A 12,716-nucleotide genomic window follows, 5' to 3' on the forward strand; every position below is an offset into this window, starting at 1 on the left:
AATAAATTTGCTGGAACAATGTTAAATTAAAACAGTTGCTTAATTTTTCTTCATTGTTTTCATAAAAAAGTAACAAGTTTGCAACTGAAATTTCAAAATTTTGATAATTGCCAGTTATTTCAGTAAATATATATATTTGCTTTTCTTCATCTAAAAATGGCAAATATTGATTTGCAATATTAACTAAAGTTTGGGATAAATTGTTCCAGTTTGATTTTACAATTTGTGAGCACATTATGTAATATGTAAATTTATCCGCTTTGTAGGAATTTAAAATTGTTTGTTGTTCTGTTTCAGTTAAATTACTGAATTTTTCAAGATTAATATTGTGATAAAAAATAGAATCCTTGAAACATTCTGATATCTTTTCAATGTTTAAAACGGATGCTAAAAAATGTAAAAGAACTTCATCAGTCACTGTGATTTTTTTGAAAAATTTATCCCAATTCAAGCATCCAATTGATCTTTCTGTCATTGTACTTATGCATTGATAAAGTTGATTTAATGAATCCGAAGAATAATCATTATGCTTGACTAGTTGAGTTAGTTGATACAGACTGTCGTCAGCCATTTTAAAAAAATGAATAAAATTGTATAGTAAATTATATTTGTGAAATTTGTGACGCTACATTCAATCTAAGACCAATATCTCAAAGAATTCCTCATTTAAGTATTACTTTTCATTGTTTTTTAAAAAATATCTTTGCTTAGTTGTTCACTTTTTTGACATTTATTATATGCTTTTTATCATATTTCCGATGATATGAATATATATTCTATATAAGAATGACGCTACATTCAATCTAAGACCAATATCTCAAAGAATTACTCATTTAAGTATTACTTTTCATTTTTGATTCAATTTTCGAACGGTTTTCGTAAATTTTGCATCATTTCATTTTTGAGTAGGTGCCAAAAGTGCTTACTCTTAAACAACCGTCGGATTTCCGGGTGAAATCGTGACACACTTTCGTCTTTCGTAGGCAGTGGTGGTTGTTACAAAAGGTAACTTCGAATGTAGCGTGAAATCTGCAAAAAAAATTCTGAAATTTGAATGGAGAACACAAAAATTGAATAGTTTACGTCAATAAAAAAGATAAAAATGAAGCCAATGTGTCTCGAACCTAGGACTTAGAGCAGCAATCCCACTGTTTATCACATTACACTACATGCATCTCTCACCTCAGTGAATGAGATCAACTATATGATAACTTTTTCCCCATTATATTCTTGTGGAAAAGTGACAAATAGCAACTTTGACCCTCTCTCTTTCATTTTTTAATGGGAAAATCATCTATATTTAATCAAAAAAGAGCAAACTTTACAGACGAAAATAAAATATTTATCAGGGAACAACCTGATAAATACCAAAAATCAACATCGAGACATGAAAAAACGAATATAATCAAACAAGTTCTTCAATATTTTAATATTAAATACGCCGAAAATGAATCTAAAGCTGTCAGAAGATATTTTAGTTATATTGCAGTTAAAAATATTCCCGCAGTTACTGGAAAATATCCTGATACAATTGTTCGCAAAGATATGCTTTATTCGCATGATCATACAAATATTATTTATTCAAATAATATTGAACGTTACTACCGTTGCATCGATCATTCTTGTCAAGCACGTTATTTAGTTAAAATTGAGAACAGTTCAGTTTCCGAAGATTTACAAAAGGAACATATACCCGAATGCAGACAATTTAAAAAGTTACAAAATGAAAAAAATGATCTTCATAAATCAATGACTCTGACAGAAATATACAATAAGGCAATGGCAAAATTTTCTGAAGACAACGGCACTTTTCAGCAGATTAAAAAATTTATGACAGAACTTGCTGTTGGTACTGATGAAAACCCATTAATTAAAGATTCATTGGTCAGGGAAGTTTATAATAAGTCCAGAAAAATTTCTGTTGGAGAAAAAATTACAGACGATGAAATTGCTAATTTTTGTTTAATAAATGGCGAGCAGTTTTTCATTGGCCATGATTTTCAAGCAAATTGTGAGACAATGTTTTTTGGTTTTGAGAAGGCAATTCAATTTGCAAAAGAAGCCACAGATTTATTTTGCGATGGAACTTTTAAAATTACACCAAAACATTTTCAAAAAGGACAGATGCTAACAATTATGATTTGTGAACCTTCAACAAATCAATATCTACCACTTTTATTTATATTCATGAAAAACCGCACATTTGAATCTTATAAGAAGGCATTTGAATATATTTTTACTGTCAAGGGTATTCAATTTTCAAAGCTAATTCAAATTCATTGTGATTTTGAAAAGGGAATGATAGAGGCACTTCAACAAATTTTCCCTAAAGTCCGTATAATTGGATGCCTATTTCATTTCAAACAAGCTTTACACAGGAAACTTGTAGCACTTTATACAAAAAATTTCAATACTTTACAAAATTCTTTATTTAAGCTATATTCTATTACTCCATTCATGTCTCATGAAGAATTTGTACTTACAATGCATATAATTAATCAAAATAAAGTTGATTCGATCAAAGATTATATTGATTATTTCAACAAAGTTTGGTTGCCGCACTACAATTTAATATCTCAATATAATAATGCAACTGCAATATTCACTAATGATTGCCTCGAGAGTATGCATTCAGAATTTTCTTCGTTAAAACATCCAAACATTTATGAAGCTATTAAGAAGATATCTCAAATCCAATTAGATAAATATAACGCCATCAAAAATAACCAGAAGATCGAGCGCCATATAAAAACCGTTATCACTGATAGCTACAAAAATTATATTCTTGACTGCTTTCAAAAAGAACTTGAGAAAACAATTTTTTCTATCAAACAATACAACGTAAGTGATCTTTCTTTGGCTCAGAACGAGATTTCTCCATATGGTTCCATAGAATCGAGTTCATTGTTCGAAAATATTCCAGTTCATGATGCAGATATACTCAAATCGATCGATCTAACAGATAAAGATACAATGATCACTAAGTTTATTAATGAAAAAAGAGAAAAAATTATGGCATTATTTAATGAAACATTAAATCATCCAGATTTTAATTCATCCACTCCAATTCAAACTAATTTTGAGCAAGCCGATACAAATCAAGGTTCAGATGCTCCAATTCGCTCCGAAAATTCAAATATTGCAGACTCTACAGATTTAGAACCAGAAAATCAAAACCATCCTTCTACAAATCAAATGTCTAGTAATCTAGAACATAAGCTGGACCTTCTTGATCATATTGAAAAACAATTATCGAAAATGCGCTCGTTATTGGGAATTCTTCCTACTACAAATGCTATTGTTGGGCCGTCAAAACAAGTTTCAGTTAATAGCAAGCAAAATTCTGAAAAAAATAAGAAAAAATCTTCCATAACAACAAAATCAAACAATAAAAAACAAAATTCATCCGACAATCCTCCTAAACGTAAAGCTCCTATTTCGGAAAGGATTCTCAGCGATAATAACTTATATTTTCAAGTTCATCGAAAGAGATCGAAAAGCAAACGTTCCACATCTACAGAGAAAAAGAATTGATATATGAAGTCTAATTCCTTTTATAACTACTATATTTTTATTCTTATGACTAAAAAATAATATATTATTTAACAATTTTCATTTTTTTCTTTTAACAATTTCGTTTTATTTCCATTTATTGTTAAATGATTTTTAGCATACACCTTTCTTTGTTCATCTTCTAAATACAATTTATTTTTTCTTAGATATAATTCTATTCATTCAATTCGATCGTCATTTTTCAGTACATGATCGTAATTTTCAATTATTGATCGCGATTTTACTTCAGAATTTGTTCGCAATATTGCTTATCAAAATTATATCTCTATTCTCTCATTTCTGTTTAGTCAATATCATTACACTCCGATTGTCTAATAACATGCTATTAATTTTCTTAAAATTAAAAAAAAAAAATATCAACTTTTAAAAACAGAAACTTAACATCCTTAGGTCAATGGATTTTGATGTGAGATACATTTAATCTGTTTTTCTTTTTTTATTTTAAATAATTGAATATTTATAGTTGTTATGGGTCTTACATCATGTAAAACGAATTTTCTTAAAGTAAATTTACTTTTTCTTCAATCTTTCTTACATATTTATTAAAAAAAAATTATCCAAAAAAAGATGTTTTAGAATGAAAAAAAATAGAAAAATCTTCATTTATAGTCTTTCTTGCATGTATACGTTTTGATTTTTTTCTTTTTTAAAAAATTCAATTTCTAGAAAAATCGAGAAAAAATCATTTTCTTCTATTTTTTTTAGGACGCCATACCCATTGAAATCTCCTCTCAGGACGCCATAAACTATTCAATTATGGTGTAAACTTCTCAAAAATTGAATAGTTTACATCAGGACGCCTTAGGACGCCAACCCTTTACGCGCCCTAATTTCCGAAATCGAAATTATATTAATGTTTTTAATATTCTTATATCAAAAGGATTAAAGTTCATTAAGAGAAAAACAATTCTTCTTCTTCAATCTATTGGCGCATTTATTTCTACACGCCAATAAGGAAGGGAAAATTATAAGACACCATGGTGTCTTCAAAACGCTAATTTTTGATATTTTTAACAACCCTAAATAGAATCATGGTACTAAAACACGCCAATTTATTTTGTGCTTTAATACCACTTCCAAAATTTCATGTTTATAAGTTGATAAATCCTCATTATCCTAAAAATTGATCTATTCTGCAGCGATCTATTGGATGATAGTTATTAAGTTTCATTGGTAAACTCAGATACATAGTAATCAGTTGATAAAAGCTTTTTAAATGTATCTCTTTTCCATTGGTTAAATTGAATGATGATGTCATTAAAGTACACTCAGTTTACCTTTCAATATCCTGATTTTATATATGAGAAACTATCATATTAGCATAAAAACAATGAAAATATTATTAGATTAGAAAAAATAATCTATTTACTAAACATTGAATGGGAATTATTGATGAAATCAATATATTTCTATCAAATATATACAATAGGACTGAAAAGATGAAGACAGCTTTAAAAATATTGCGAATGAATGTTTTTTGAAAAATTAGTGAGACGCAATATTAGAAGTATTGTATTTTTGAATTATTCTACAGAATCCGAAGTACTGGAGTCAAAGTCTGGGTTAATAGAATTCGCTACGAAATCATTTCCGAGTTCTTGGTTTTTAGATGAAAACAGGCTAATAAATATGTTCAAATCAGATGCTGGGAGGGTTAAGAAATTACATGAAACAATGAAAAAGAAATGCGTTATATAAACTAAAATATTGGATTGAATTAATGTGAATCGCTCATTGATATCATCTATTTTGAAAGAAATAAAAAGCAAAAACCCGAAAATCATGGCAGCAATGTGTTGAATCTTTGGGTTATTTTTCAAAATTTGGATAAATAAAACAATACTCCATATTTGAAATATGTACGTTAGTATCCTGGATAATCCTATCAATTCTTCACTTGGATTTTCTAAATCTGTTTTTGCAATTAAATTTGAACTCAATTTGCATGACGTAATGTAAATGTCTAAGGTTATTTTGATAAGGAACAGTATTATCTTTAAGATTGGATACATTCGTTGTTTGTTCTGGTTCTGATATCTAATGAATTCAAATACTTCAAGCGAGTAAACAAAAATATATGACTTGTAAAGTATTTTGAACAGTTGTTGCATTATCACGAATACCATATGGGGTCTCATGATTTGTAAAATAAAGAAAGGATCAAAAGCAAATAAAGCAACGATGCTAAGGGCAAGGGTTGCTCTATTAATTAGCTGAAAATTTGATGATCTCATATATTTGATGTAGTGAATCAAAATAAAAGAAAGAAGGATCTGAAAAAATATTATCAGAGTAATTTCAGTTTTGATATAAAGAGGATTCGCTTCTTCTGTAATTATTGCTGTATCTACTATATTTGGATCAGAATTTATGTCATATTTGAGAGTAAAAGAATCAAAATCTGTTACTAATTCTTTATGAAGTAAAACTGCTCGGGAAGTGCTTTGATTATTTAAAAATGAGAATGCTAAAGTTTTCGCATTGTAATAGAGATCGATTATGTCGGAACGACGATTTAGAGTTATAGAGTAGTTTAAACTTGCTGAAATTTGGGTGGATGAACAACCATTAGGCTTATGAATGAATAAATATAAATTAATGAAACTATTTGCAGGACGTATATGGGAAATAGAATGAACAATATCTGAACTAAAGATGTCGTCACTAAAATAATGATTCGTATGTGATGTTGTAGATGATGGTCCAGTAAATTTAAATAGAATTGAAAAGCAAAAGAATCCTAAATATAGAAAAAAGAAATGCTTGAAGAAATTGAAAGTAATCGCATCAATTAGTAGGAGGCATCCAGAGCCTGAAGATGTGGTAACATCTAAATCTATCAAATCATCATTGTTTAAGTTCATTTATCTCCACAAAAGAAATTAATCAGGGATTTTGTGAAATTAAAGTAGAGAATCGCTTTTTCAATTGTAAAATTTATGAATTGTTATATTTATTAATCAAAATATCAAAATCTGAAATTGATCAAAAGAATGGACATAAAATTTGAGGGCATGGAAAGAAATTTTTTGGATCTAAGTGTATGTGTTTATAAATGGAGAAAAATCAAGAGGATTTGAAATGTGGAGTAAAATTTTGAAATAGTTTAGTCGGTTTTTGCATTTATAAAATGTTAGTCACCTTTCTCCTTCCAAAGTGAAAAAAAATTGTTTAAAATATAAAAAGAATTTTTATTCGCATAGGCGACAAACAAGGATTTATAAATAAATAATGGGGCTTTGAGTATTGATCTGAATTGAATCAGATAATTAGCCGTAAAAAATCTTCTAATAACGATTTCTCATGCATGAAAGATGGCTATGAGTGGCGTTAATGAGGGCGTTTGATAATTGGAGTTGGACATAAAATTTGGAGATCTTAATTTTTGAGAATTTTGGTGCGATCTTACTGGTACAAGCAAGAGTATGGAAGGAGATTGAACTGAGAAAAAAACTAGAGCATGCAAAAGAATCATGCTACAGCTTAGTTGAATGTCATTTATGCAAATAAAAATATCTTTTTCAAATTTCAAACAAATTTTTGCCACTTTTTGAAAGAAGATAAGGTAACAAACATTTTAAAATGCAAAACCTAGACTTAAACTATGCCGAAATGTGAGCTCACCGTTACGGTTTTTTCTTTGGGGGCGAGCTTGCGAGCCCCCAAAGAAAAAACCGTAACGGTGACTAACATTTAGGAAAAATTTTTGGGCAATTGCAAAAATATGTGAAATATGGATCTGGATAAAATGTTCTCGGGTTTTATGGAGTGTGTCAAAAGTACGTTCTATTCTTCAGAAATTTAGAAACAAGCGTTTGATTATTTTGCAGATAAATATAAATAAATGAAATTAGCACAATGAAAAAATTAACATTATCTGAAAAAAACAAGACCGAAATTATTTTGAGAGGAAAGCATAACTCATAAAATTTGATATCATCGTATTTCATATATAATTTTTATTGGTGTACAATATTAGTTAGATTTTATTAGCAACGATATAATATTTTTTGAGTGTAAACATTCGGATGATTTATTTTTGAATAAACTTTGTCGTTGATATTTTAATACTATAATCTGTTTAATAAGCGCGATATAAAATAACTATTTTGTGAGCCTTTTGAATTTTGAAAAATTACTTTGAAAACTTCAAGTTAAAGTAAATTAGCTGTATATTGGTGTTGATTAGATTTATCAATAAAATTCATGCGTTTGCTTTACTGTGATTAAATTCTGTGCTATGCGTTCAAAAATGTGTTGAAAAATAGTTCACAAAAATTAATCATAATCAATCAAGCAATGTTTGATTTCTATCCTCGCCAAGCTCAACTTGTATTTGTTCCACGTGTTCCAGTTGTTAAAATCGAGGCACCAGTAATACCTCCATGCCCAACACTCAAGTTGAATGTTCCCTCATTCACTTATAATATCCCTAAGATCCAAATAATCCCGTTTGATACAAAAATATGCAACGGGGGAAAGTTCTCAACAACAGCTGAAGCAATGGACTTCATTGCTCAGCATTGTTTGAAGTATCACGGACAGATCACCAAGCAGCTTCTAAAAGCCTATCTTCCTTTGCTCCATGTCTATGATCAATGTGAAGGTGTTTATTCACCTGCAACTCGCTTATCCAGACGCGATTTTGAGGCACAATATCGAAGAATCACTCATTCTTCAAACTAATTTTGCTGCTAGTAATTATCCTGAACTATCTCTCTCTGTTCTTATTATAAATTCATGCTATATAATAAATTATTCCATCCGATTTTTCAAATGTTTTATTGGCCAAACAATTTTAGAATAACTGTCGGAATTTAGGTTTTGGTCGAGATCACTGTACTAATGTTGGATAATACACAAAAACAAAATTATATTACTCTCAAATTTTATGACACTATTCAAATAATTGAATTTCTAACAATCTTCAGATTTCTCAAAATTATAAATAAAATGAAAAGCTGTTCTCTCTAAATAAGTAAATATTATTCGATTAATTTTGTCAAAAAAATTCTTATCATGAGATTTCAATTTGATATTGAAAAATTATTTTGAAACGTAGAGAAAAATCTTAAAGCATAATTATTAAAATCTATCCTTTGACCTTTGTCTTTTTGTTTAACACTCGCTCTAAATGAAAACTCTTCATATAAAATGTATTTTTTGATCCAATAAAGATGCTGTTTGGAGTTATTGATTATACCATGTGATGTATATCTAGTTTCCTATAATACCATCAGCATGCCAAGTTTTCATTCACGATGAAAAGATCAATAAAATTATCTGATGTGATGAGATAGCTTGCACGATTAACTATATATATGCCCATATGTGGTTTTGTATTTTTAATTCTTTATACTTGATCGTTGTTGAGCAAATAAGCGCATTTGGAGATATGTTGAGAAATGGCTAAATGAAAGTGCTGATTTCATGGTGTGATAGTAGTAATAAACTGTAAATTTATTACCCTTTTCAGATTTATAAGCTTTGACAACATTGTTTTGAATATGAAGCGTCGATAATTGTCACAGAACAGATATTTTAACATATCTTACATATTCATTTTCGGATTCAACTTATTTATGGACTTTATGTGAGTTAAGGGTGCACACGAGAGGATCATGTAAACTTCAGAATTTAGAACCTTATTTTTAGGCATTATCTTGGCTACCTATTTAGGCTCGAAAAGCAAAAAATATCAAAAAATACAACTTGAGTCCATTATGACCCTTTCATGGAGGTAGTTTTTATCCTCTAGTATTTTCCCTTTGAATCTCTTTACAATTCGAAATCAAATTCAAACCTCAGTAGAAGAAAGGAAGAATCGACTTACTACGGTTGTAATACGAATAAATACATATATTTAATTATTTTTATTTACATAATAATTGTTTGAAGCTCATATTCCATCAAATTTTTAAATAAAAACATTAAAATGTTGAAAATGTTCATATATTTTAATAGGGTTTTGGCACTTTATTGAGGAATTACTACATACATAGTCGAACTGAACTTGATATTTTGAAATTTAAATTATTTATCAAAATTAAAATTTAACTTGAAATTTATAATTATTTAGTCATATTTTGCATAATTCTAAGTAGATTTTGTAAAAAATCAAGAAAGAAAAATTTTAACGTGCTTTATTTTTTCTTTTTTATAATAATACATATTATTATATAATTAACATATTCATAATGTTTCACGCTTTCAAAGATATAATCCTCCTCCTCTCAAATAAACGTACATACGGGTGGCCTCTTTTTTCAAAAAATTAAAATTTGAAATTTTGGGCTCAAATATTAGAGATTTTTTCAACCTTCAACGATATATGTTGTCTATATCAGACCTCCTTTCTTTTTGATACTTAACATTGTTCCTAAATCTTAGCCGTTAAGGCTGTTCTGAAAATATTTTTTTTTCGAAAAAATTCGCAAAAAATTCTTAAAATTCAAAAATCCCTTAATTCCTGAGGATTTTGGAAAAAAGTTTTTACATGAACATGTGTATATAGGGTTGTTAAAAATATCAAAAATTAGCGTTTTGAAGACACCATGGTGTCTTATAATTTTCCCTTCCTTATTGGCGTGTAGAAATAAATGCGCCAATAGATTGAAGAAGAAGAATTGTTTTTCTCTTAATGAACTTTAATCCTTTTGATATAAGAATATTAAAAACATTAATATAATTTCGATTTCGGAAATTAAATTTCCAAATTTTTTGTCGATTTCGGAAATAACAGGATCCCGCATCCAACACGCAACAACAAAACACAAAACACACTTTTTGGTTCTTTCATCGTTTTAATCGTAATTTATGTAATACATGATTTGGATAAATTTTACAAAAATAGAACCTATAATATATTCTTTTCAAAGATTCTTGCAAATCATCAAAAATAATTGTATTTTAAAAAACGATCAAATTATCCTTTCTTTATTTTAAACTTAAATTAGTTTTTATGATTGACTAAAGCAATCATATTTATTCATCATTAAATAAACAAAAAATAATATTTGAGAGTTATTTCAAAAAAAAACACATTGAATTTATTAATTTGTCTCAATTTCAGTATTATAAATTTTTATAATTTCAATATTTTGAAATACACTTTTTAATATTTCAATATTTATGATATTTCAATGTATTAAGTGGTCTCAAATTGAGCTTCTCAAATATAAGTTGGCCTATTCAAATAATAAAATTAAATAATATTTAAAATAATAAATAAAAGTGATTGAGGTCATAGCAAAACGGCTGTTTCAGTCATTAATTCTTAAAAATAAAAGGGTAAAAACTAAATACAATGGGTAAAATTCAATAGTGTCTGTGCTATCGTTCAATTTGAAGGTGTCTTTTGAAACCGCAAGACACATTGAATTTTTGAATAGTGTATTATGGTTTGACAGACACCAATGAAAAAAATAAAATGATATTTATTTTAAATATATAAGATCCTTATATAAAATATAAATATTTTATCGTTTTATTTTCTTGTTTTAGAAATGTTTTTTATTGAAAAATCAATAAAACTAACTCCAAAATAAAATTTTTGATTGAAAGACACTATGATGACACCAGGCAAATCTTCCAAGACACCTATCGTCGGGAATCTAACAACCCTATGTGTATATTATATGAAGTATATTGATAAGGTAAAAATAGGGCTGTACAAGATTTAAAAAAACATTGCCGGGTTACCGTAGAGGCCTAAAAAAATCGCGCCTCGGCGGCAAGCCGCCTCGGCATTAATAATGCGCATCTAAATTTTTATATGTCCTTCTTTCTTTTATTTTTCCCTTCCCTTTCTTTTCTTTTTCTTTTTTTTTCCCTCCTCTTGCTCTCATTTACCTTTTTTTTCCTTTTCTCATCATTTTTCAAAATTTTAAATTTTTATCAAAAATCTTGCCTATAAAAGCAGACTATGGAACCTTCTAATGCCTCTTAATCAATATTATACAGCATAAAGCATATTAAATGAAAGTAATTACGTATAAATTTATTTTATTATCTTATTTATTAATTCTTTAGCATGTATTGTTTAATATTAACTTTTCTGTACATTAAATATGATATCTCCAAAGTATGAATGCCTTGTAACGAAACGAAAACTTAATTTTATGTTGAATATTTGTCACAAACATTAGATTATTAAAATATATGTTGGATATCCCTTAGTATGAGACTTCATGACTCTTGTAGTCTAACGTGAGCTTTGGATTGCAAGCTCTGTGGTTAACGAACATAAATTAATTGTAAAGTTTTCAAAATTTTTCATCGTTTCTATCAGCATCTATTTTTCCTTTAAAATAATATATTTGTATGAATACAATATTTAGTAATTTTTTTATTTCCCATAATTTCATTCAAAATTTCAGAAAAAATTAATTTCTATTCAATATTATTTCAGCTTCAAAACACTTCATTCTTATAGATGTTGATTCACTAAAGTGTGATACTCAATGTCTTATTTCAATGAAAATTGTTCTGCAAATTTATTTCACTTTTGACCTCACTTTTTCCGTAATTCAATTTTTTACTTTTAATATTTTAGATCTTCATAATATCATTTGAAAAATTAACCATATAAAAAAATCAAGTTAACAATTCACTTTTTCCGTAATTCAAAAATCAAAAATATAAATAATATATCTTTTTATCAAATATTATTATTATATTCTATGAAAAATGAGGTCCGGAAATTTTGCGGATTCCCGTAACTCAATTTTACGGAAAAAGTGCAGTAAACTATTCAAAATACGGAAAAATTGGTGTAAACTAATGATTTTACGGTAAAATCACGGAAAGTCCCGGAAGAATATATGTGCCTATATGAAATTATACAAAAATGAATCAAACGCATTTTAAAAGATTGTTCTTGTATTATAAATGCTATTCGCAGATTTATTAGTTGAAGAAAATTACCAAATTTTTGCCGATTTACAAAAAATGATTTACAAAGCATATTTTTATAAGGCTTTAAAAATCTTTAAAATGTGACCGGTGACGGAAATCCATGGTAACCAACCGCGGTTCCCGTTTGGAATGCCATAGGTAAAAATCAAATTTTATTGTATATTCATCGAGAAAATAAACTAACGAATCCCTCAAAATTGAGAGGGTAATCCTCCTCCTCTCAAATA

At 28.0% G+C, this 12,716-nt stretch overlaps 2 protein-coding genes across 2 annotated transcripts, besides 4 other annotated features; both read left to right on the forward strand.

The window, feature by feature from the left end:
• Positions 1-903: part of a mobile genetic element that runs on past the window's edge.
• A 366-nt stretch (positions 904-1,269) lies between these two features.
• Positions 1,270-4,400: a mobile genetic element.
• TVAGG3_0187490 (MULE transposase domain-containing protein) lies at positions 1,282-3,356 on the forward strand (the record flags this gene model as incomplete). Its single annotated transcript, XM_051225835.1, has 1 exon — positions 1,282-3,356. A coding segment is annotated over one exon (2,075 nt), but the record flags the coding sequence as incomplete, so codon positions are not given.
• Positions 4,401-7,872: 3,472 nt separating the features above from the next.
• TVAGG3_0187500 (uncharacterized protein) lies at positions 7,873-8,259 on the forward strand (the record flags this gene model as incomplete). Its single annotated transcript, XM_001310982.2, has 1 exon — positions 7,873-8,259. The coding sequence occupies one exon, from the start codon at positions 7,873-7,875 to the stop codon at positions 8,257-8,259; it is 387 nt and encodes a 128-aa protein (XP_001310983.1).
• Positions 8,260-9,175: 916 nt separating this feature from the next.
• Positions 9,176-10,085: a mobile genetic element.
• Positions 10,086-11,235: 1,150 nt separating this feature from the next.
• Positions 11,236-11,429: a mobile genetic element.
• Positions 11,430-12,716: the final 1,287 nt, after the last annotated feature.

The sequence above is a fragment of the Trichomonas vaginalis genome, chromosome IV, assembly GCF_026262505.1.
Source record: "Trichomonas vaginalis G3 chromosome IV, whole genome shotgun sequence".
Lineage (NCBI taxonomy): Eukaryota > Parabasalia > Trichomonadida > Trichomonadidae > Trichomonas > Trichomonas vaginalis.